General features: G+C 41.7%; 1 protein-coding gene across 1 annotated transcript; it reads right to left on the bottom strand.

Moving 5' to 3' along the window:
* Positions 1–3,897: 3,897 nt before the first annotated feature.
* On the bottom strand, positions 3,898–8,297 carry LOC116491442 (beta-microseminoprotein-like). The gene is made up of 5 exons (XM_032191394.1): positions 8,279–8,297; positions 8,057–8,128; positions 5,790–5,889; positions 5,156–5,258; positions 3,898–4,249 (listed from the first exon to the last, which is right to left on the bottom strand). Exons 2-5 carry the CDS (start codon positions 8,057–8,059, stop codon positions 4,120–4,122), a joined length of 336 nt encoding a protein of 111 aa, XP_032047285.1. The 5' UTR covers positions 8,060–8,128; positions 8,279–8,297; the 3' UTR covers positions 3,898–4,119.
* Between the last annotated feature and the right edge of the window lie 230 nt (positions 8,298–8,527).

Below are 8,527 nucleotides of genomic sequence, written 5' to 3'. Positions count from 1 at the left end.
AACTAGAAAAGAGTAACCTAAAGAGGGCTGTTGTGGCTCTTCTGGCAATTTTCACCAGAATTGCTCCTGGGCTATGTAGTTTATAATAACAGCATACATTGCATAGTGATGTGAAGAAGCCAAAGGCAAGAAGGAAGCTCAGGAAACACTGCTGTAAAGAAGCACACACACAGTGCCTATGACTGTTTATAGGAAGCATTTTAACAGTGAAAGCATACTTGTGCTAGAAGAATTGTTTTCCCTCTCTTTGAGAAAGAAAAGGGGAAGCACCTGTAGGGTAGGACTTGGACATTACTCTAAGCTTGTGAAAGTGATAGCATGATGCATATTTTGCAATGGTAAAGAACAGTGCTCAATGACTCGGGATATCATCTCTTCCAGCCCTGTCTCCATTCACCATCTTGCCACTTCTTATGAAGCAGGTTTTGCATAAAACCTGCTGTCTGTCCTGCAAAGCTTGCAGCTACTGAGATCTATCCATGGTTATGGCCGTAAATACATTGAGAATGTTTTACCTGGCATAAAGAACTTCACTAAGAATAATAAAGGAATGCAAGATGAGAAATGGATAATGAAACAACAAAGATATGCAAAGTACTAGTAGCCACATACAGTGCCTTCCATCTGCAACTTGAGGAATAACATGCTTAAATCAAGGGGTAAAGGTCAAGTTTAAAAAAAAAATCATATGCAAATGTACATGCTGGAAAAAGCTGAACCGACTCTATTTCTGGCCCCTCACATTTTCTTCAACTTCACAGGAAGCAATTTTACAGAAACATGGAATTATTGACTGATATCCAGCCCACAGTGCAGAGGACTTTAAAAGGCTAAGAATGTAATACCAGTGTTTGCAAACTGCTTGGATGTTTTTCCCAAAAAGAGGTATCTCAAATGAAGCCATAAGAAAGCTTTAAAACAATGTTCATAGGCAATTTACCAAAAACAACGCCAGAGAAAACATTCCACAAATCCATCTGATTTTATTAATGGCCAGCAGAGTTTGACACAGGTTTTCTTGAGAAGCCAGTACCTCTGCTGAATGAACATAAGGTGACAATTTATTTTAGGCCAAGCAAGGATCTCTGTCCTACCTAAGAATGCTCACTTTTACAACACAACAGACTCTTCATGACTGTGAAGTATCATTAAACAGTGCACTTACCCTGGAAGATGTGTGTGTTTTCAAACCACACACCGCTTAACCACAGACTTTTTTTTTTTTTAAATCAGTTCTGGAGACAAGAGACTGTGCAGAAGCAGCATTTTGGGGGGGTATTGTTGCCTGGTCTCTTATTTGTGGGCAGATGTAGGCCATTAATTAGTGGGAGATTCTGTTAGAAGCCCATCAGTGGCTGAAATTCTATCCCCAGTGATAGGCAGAATCCAAAATTCTGGACTGCAGAAACACAGGGATTTGGGAGGCCCCAGGCAGGAGCTTTGCATGTAGCAGGAAACTGGGTTTGAGGTGGCCTTGGCAATGGGTTCACAGGCAGGACAGGGAAGCAGAAGCTAGTGTCAGGGCATAGCACAGCTGTTCAAATGAAACAGGCAGAAGAACACCTGCTGTCTGGGGAGCGTAAGGCAGTGTCATGATAAGAAAAGAAAAAGGAACAAGAGAAATGAAGCTATTGTTCCAGTACAGAGGGCAAATGGTGGCAAGGCAGAAAGCAGCAATGCTCAGCACTTCCTACACTATACAGGAAAAGGTTGCCCTTGGTGAAACTGTGGTACACAGTGGATTAACTCACCTTGCAGCATGTTTTTCTTGCTATTTCCCTTGTCAAATCCCAGCCACTCATTAATTTTGTGTTAGTTTGTCCATTCATGCAGACAGGATTTTACCTCCCCAAATTCCAGCCCAGTGTAAGTGTCATTCAGCAAAAGTCCAAGTTTGAGTTTTACAGGAGGAGACTCTTATTGTTCCGATGGCTACATTAAAAACCCAGAAAAGACATTCTCAATGTGTTACACAGGACTCCAGCACGCAGCTGCATTGGTCTGTAACTTGTCCTTGCAACCTACCCTGTCAGTCAGAAGGTTGTTTCCACCTCTCTGCTATCTTGGAGATTCTCCAGTACCAAATTGGTCCTAGAACCTGCAGGCTGTATTTGAATTAACAAGGACTGCAGTGTTTACCATTTTTCCTTCCAGAAGATAGAACATGGAGCAGTAGCTGGGAAGACACAATTTATACCTTGTCAGAAGTGGAAAATAAGATTAACTCCCCTCTGCTTTCCCATCTGAAGGGTATGTGATGGATGCTAAGTCTAGATCTATTGCAAATGTGCATGGTGAACATATTTAGGCACACAGATTCGCTCGTTTTAGTGGGAAGTATTCAGGAAGAAAATCCCTGGTTCTTATTAGCAAAGAACTACCTGCTCATAGAAGAAAACCCTATGCCATGAGGAAGCTGTGGCTCAGCACGTCTCCAGGAGCTGACCCAGCTCTCTTTGCAGTGTGGGCAAGAACCATTAAGCAGTGCAGTGTGTACAGGCTTCAGGAGTGGAGCTTGGAGGAGGACACCTGGCAGCAAGTCAGAGGGGGCTGTGGAGAGGAATAGTGACTGCTATTGGGTGGTGATGTTGCTGGAGAAAAAAGCGAGAGAGAGAGGGAGGAGGAGAAAAAGGGCAATGATCTGTCATCCTCACTGATTTTTCAGAGGTCATGGGTTTTAGCAGCATGGGTCTTGCCAAAACTCCTGCAGCAGTGCAGATGACCTCCACGGGCAGTTCATGAATGCTTTAGGGACTTAGGAACTCACAGTGTGTACTTGTCTGAGCTACAAGGTCCATTTTATTTTACAGCTTGTTACTCCCTGGCTGGCCTGGCTGCAGTTCCTGTGAACTGGAACCAGAAAGTAGTTTGTCAAACTGAAGCAGACCATTGTTGAATGCTCACAGCAGCAGACCTAGGTACTAGGTCCCCCCAGAATGAGCAGGGCAGGTGGAAAGGATGTTGCCTTGGAAAGTGAGTCCCTGGCTTTGGGCTGATCCGCGAGTTAACTGTCAGAGGAGTGGCAGGTTGTGAAAGAAAACTGGTTGCTTCTCTCCGCAGCCTCTTCTATCTCCTTGTGTCCGAAGTCTGGCTGAAATATGGCAATGAGCCAGGGGGAAATGTGTCTCCCTCTACTCAGCAGACATTGCCCCAGAAGAAAGAAGATATAATAGGAAGACAATGGCTCAAAAATCTGATGCTTTCTACTTGATTTGTAATTGCTGGTGTTTTGCCTACTACATAATAGAAAGGCTTGTTAGCTTGGCTGAGTGTGACTCCCTCCCAAAGAATTACACTGTAGTTTGAAGGCTTGCACTTCTGGCTTTGGTAGTAGTGGTAGGAGAGTGTATGTTTAATTTAGCAAGGTGTTTTCTGGATCTTGGCAGTAGACAGTTCATGTGCATGTCCAGCTCTGGCAAAGATGTGACACAGGCTCTGCATCCCAAGAGCATACCTTGAGACAGCTAAGATTATGCTGGCATTGGGTTCTCTTCAAACTCTGTGGATTCTCAGTGTCTGGCAGGTGGGATCCAGCTGTGCCAGTCACTAACAAGATATTGAAAGGTTACCCTCAGAGATTGTGACATGAAGGAGAGAGCATACTGAAAGGAATCTGGTCCAGTGTCCTCCTCCATTCCCTAGGCCTGGTGCCTGGTGTAGGAGTTGTGGCAGAGCATATCCCAAACAGTGCTTCCCCTCTAAATTTTGACACATGGGGAGCTAATATGGCTGCTCTGATGCTTGGCAAGAACAGAAGCTGCAAAGCATGAGTGCAGCTTCTGCCAGGGCACTGGTGTATGGCACATTGAAGTACTGAGACAAATGCGTTCCTCTCTCAAAGAAGGTGATGTTCCCCAGGATTATTACATAAAAAGAGCCATCATTATGAAGCATTTCTGGATGTTTCATCTGGATTTATTGCATTCAACAAAGCTCAGTGATACCAAAACAAGTAATGACAGAAATAAGACTTTGTATCTGATTATGCATCTTGTTTACTGAATTAGAATAATTGGGAGATTAAAAGTGAGCTGCTGAAGCACTCTCTTTCATAAGATCTGCCATGTCTTTGAGCATCTTTGATGGCAAAGCGTCTGTAGGCTTGGAGCAGGTGCATTGTTAACCCACACGACTGTGGACAAAGCACTCCTTGGAGGGGTCATTCTTCTCCACAACATCATAGTTGCAGCTTCTCTTGTTGAAAACAATTTTACATTTTTCTTTGTCATAACCAACAGGAGTATGAAAGCTACCGTTGATAAACAGAAAAAAAAAAAAAAAAAAAAAAAAAAAAAAAAAAAAAAGAAGGAGGAAAAAAAAAAGAAAAAAAAGTTAGACTGAAAGCAATAAAAGATTCAATAATTCAGTGCTTTGGTGACTATATATTGAACTACCGAACTAGTGCAGAGTCAGAAATCTCTGAAACTGTGGCTTAGACCAACCTAGCTAGCTTGAGCACCCACAGCTACAGCTTCCAGCACCTCAGCAGATGTCCTTCTGCAATGACATGTAGATGTACCAGTATGGGAATTCTTTTAGCACAGCACTCTACAATGTGAGATAAGCATGGTCTCAGCATGTTTTATCTCTTTTCCATCAATTTTCATTATTTTCAGTATGCTTAGAGTGTGGTTTCCATTTCCTGAAAGTGGGTGTCACCTGAGAAAAGGCAATGATCATAATCTAGACATTTTGGTATTTTGAGAAGGTGGGATAAGAGGAAAAGAGGATGTTGGAAAGAGATACTTCAGAGCAGAGCCATGCCACTCTAATGTCTGCATGTTCAGTGAAGAAAAGCATCTCTGAAAAGGGATTCAGATCATCATGATTTCTCTAGAGGATCTGCACTTAAGCAGCTTGTGGAATGAACTCCTTTCTACTTAACTACAGTGTAAGAGGGGCTCACAGGTGGCTTAGCATTAAAGGCAAGCACCAACTGGATGTGCCTGGAAGGGCCTGTGTCCACCCCCAGTCAGCAGAAAGTGAACTAAGGTAACCACAGCCAAGGAGTCAAGTCATCTGAAGCCGTATGTGGCTTTTATCCCTCTGTGAGAGGAAAGGCTCTCTTGTGCCTTTAGAGCCTCATTTATTCCCAGCAGATGGAAACCTGTGGTCTTCCTATGGGCAATGATGCTGCCAGTGAGTTCAGACTTACAGGGAGCAGCAAGATATTTGGCTTTGGGTGCAGGTGCATCGGAAGCAATCATCTGTCCTTGAGATATGTCCAAATGGGTACACTTTTCCATCCAGGACACAGCCTGCATAACACAGGAACAAAACAAAAGATGTTCTTTAAGCCTCCACATTAAAGATGAAAGGTTTAAAAATGCCTGTATATTTTCTGAAAATGTTTTTCCTGATAATGATTAAACAGAAGTCATTTTGTCCTCCTGGCTGTTACCTGGACGATTTTGAGAGCCTGAACTTGTTTCTTCTTCTTAGAGACAGTTTCAGTGTTACAGACCTGGGGTGAAAGTGAGCAACCAAACAGCCAGATTTGCCATCTAGAACCACACTGCAATCAGAAACGCTCTCAACTCCAGCAGCAGCTCTGTGTGCTGGCACAGCACTAGCAACCCACCACCAATAGCAGTAGTATTGCTGCAACTATACCCAGTCCAGGTGAAAATTCCATTTTTCCCTAGTTTTGGAACCTTAGTGGTGGAACATCTTATTCAGGTCTTTCTGACAACTTCCACCTCCCCGATATTTTGGGCCCTTCCCAGCAGTTCTATATAGAGCTGAGCCAACAAAAAACTATCAAGTGAGAGCACTTTCCCTGTTCTTACCTTTGTCAGACTCCCCTGGCTTGTTTATTTTTGTAAAGCAGTATGCATCACCAAGTGTCACAATGATGCCCATTGCAAGAAGGAACGTGAGAAAGCTTTTCTGTAAAAGAGACATGGAGCACATGGCATGAATTTAATTCAACTTTGATTATCTTTGTTTTGAGAAGCTAAGTCATTGAACCTGAAACAAAAGCTAGAAAGAACCTTATGTGCACACGAAAATGTTGGAAAAGGGAACTCTAGATACTTCACTGCATTTTTCTTGTGTGGGAAGAGACAAAATGGTGTAATATAAATGTGTCTGTAGCATGGCTCCCTGTCAAAGTCCAAGCTCTATAAATCACCAAAAGCTTCCACAGTAGCGCAGACTTAAAAGCCCTGTCAGATTCTTATTAGTGCTTTATTTATTGCCTTTGAGTCAGATTTAGCTATTTCTCCTGTAAATCACTGTCTGTGTAGCATCCCAGCATCACTTCTGAGCACAGCAATTTCACCAAAATTTTGGAAAATTTGGGGTCTTATAAGATTAGATTCTGGTAAGTTTTGTGAAATAGGTGGCCAGATAGGGAAGAGACACAAATTAGTGCCTTGGGGCAGAATCCCTGTGTTGTACGTTTGTGGTGGTTTTACCGTGCTAGGCAGCTAAACACCACAACCGCTCTCTCACTCCCCCTCCTTAGATGAGGAAGGGGAGAAGTAAAGTAAAGAACAACTCTCAAGTTGAGGTAAGTTTAATTTAATTAAAGGGAAAATAATAATAATTATTAAGGAGACATTATTATTAACTAAACAATTTAACTAAAGCTGCCTGCTTTATATTAGTTGTCCAGAGCATGCTGGTGGTGGTGCTTCCTCTGAACTGATGCAGAAGTTTGCAGCTGCACAGGCTACTTCTACCAGAGGTCTGAGTGCTGTACTCATGTCTTTATAGTACTGACTAAAATTTGTCATTTGCTGTCCTGGGCTGTCTTCTGTGAATGTTTTGTCTTTAGTTTGCTCCAACATCTGTCCTTATCTTGCTATTCAAAGAAATGTCAGTTAGGTGAAACTGGGCACACTCCTATGTCTAAAGAGCAAAGTTCTGGACCCTCTATTGGATCAGAACAGAAAGAGAAGGGGAAGTGTGTGTTGTCTAACCACTTCTGAACTGACCTTTTTCTGGAACAACCAACGGGTACACCAGCTAAGTAACAGTTAGCTAGCAGTAAAGGTCCCACATATAATCAGGCTGAGCGCAGAAGATATCAATGAGCAGTGCCAGAAACAATACCCTTTATTAAAAAATAGGTTACTTTATTAATGTCACAATAATGCCAAGGATTTCTAGTTCAACATAAGGGTTGCGTTGTTCTGGGTTTTCAAGAGCAAGGCACATCAGGGAATACTTTTTGCTTGTTTGCTCTCTTAAAAAGGGAATGCCACCAGTCACATCTTGCAGAGCAAGATCTTCTGAACTGGATTTAATGGCCTTTGCAACTGGATGAATTAATGTGAAATGAGGTGCCAGATCACCTTGTCCAACAAAATCTTTTCCAACTGATTACAGACAAGACAAGCCCTAAGAAAAGCTTAGCAGAGAAATAAGTAGATGATAATTTCTTCCTTCATCTCCAAATCTACATGTATTAAAGAAACTGCTAACTCTTCTTTAAAACTTATGCCATTCCCTAGACTATTGTCAGAGGTAGTAATTGATGTCTGTAGTTTTGGGGACTAGGTGAGCACAAATTAGAGGATAACTGGGCCATAGGGCTTTGTCTATCTATTTAGCAATACCTAACTGTTGATTCAGATTCTGCAAACAGATTTGGAGGCTTGAAAAGCTGAAACAGGACATTGCTTGATAAGAGAAAAAAGAGAAAAACAGAAGGAGTACACTGTATTATACATTTTTCTTGTAAAGAGGCTATGCTTTATGCTTTATTTCATATCTATACCTTACAAAATTCTGAATATTATCACAAACGATTCTGAGAAAAGGATAACAGCAGGAGAAATACCCAGAGAGATATATGTAGTTGTTTGTTTTTTTGTGTGTTTTTTTTTTTTTTCCAAATCATTACAAAGCAAAACCCAAATTCACAGTAATCTTCATAAATGTGTCTTTCTTTGCATCTTCTGTCAGTTTTTAATGGAATACATCCATATCTAATAGGGATGTAGATATAGGCATAATTAGGTGGACCTTTCAAATATCCTTCTTTTGCGGTTTTAAAACATATAGTGATCTGTACCTTCCTTTTAAAAAAAGCGAAGCCTTTACTCACCATTGTGTAACGTGTGGCTCCCAAAGAGCTCCACGTCCCCAGAAGATCTCCGCAAGTGCTTCGTTGTAGAACCTGAAAGCAAATGTTTTATGGTGCGTTTATGTTGAGCAATTTAAGTCTAGAAAAATAGCTTGCTCAACTCAAATGCACTTATGTTGAAATTTCTGAAGAAATTACTGAAACTTTGCCAGCTGGCAAAGTTTGATTCTGTACAGCACCAACCTGAGTAAAGAGTTGAGCCCAGAATCAAGTATTACTCGGAAGCATTATGATTAGAAAAAAATGTCCTTCTGACAAAATTCAAGTATTGCTAGGTAAGCTGTAGGCAGAACTGTACAGTTAGTCCAGGTAATTTTCAGGAGTGGGAGGAATGCACACCAATCATTTCTTCTATCAGGGGGCTGGAACATGCTTAGAATAGAAAACAAGGAATTAATAGCTTAGAGATCTCTTGCCAGATCGTTGGATATG

This window comes from Aythya fuligula, chromosome 7 (genome assembly GCF_009819795.1).
Source record: "Aythya fuligula isolate bAytFul2 chromosome 7, bAytFul2.pri, whole genome shotgun sequence".
NCBI lineage: Eukaryota > Metazoa > Chordata > Aves > Anseriformes > Anatidae > Aythya > Aythya fuligula.
This window is presented reverse-complemented; position numbering and strand designations above follow the sequence as displayed.

Bases quoted from the DNA above. Each gene is read 5' to 3' on its own strand.
- LOC116491442 (XM_032191394.1), bottom strand. The intron at 5,259-5,789 runs GTAAGAACAGGG...TGTGTTATGCAG, and splicing joins GCCAGGGGAGTCTGACAAAG to GCTGTGTCCTGGATGGAAAA. The intron at 4,250-5,155 runs GTAAGTCTGAAC...TATCAACGGTAG, and splicing joins CAAATATCTTGCTGCTCCCT to CTTTCATACTCCTGTTGGTT.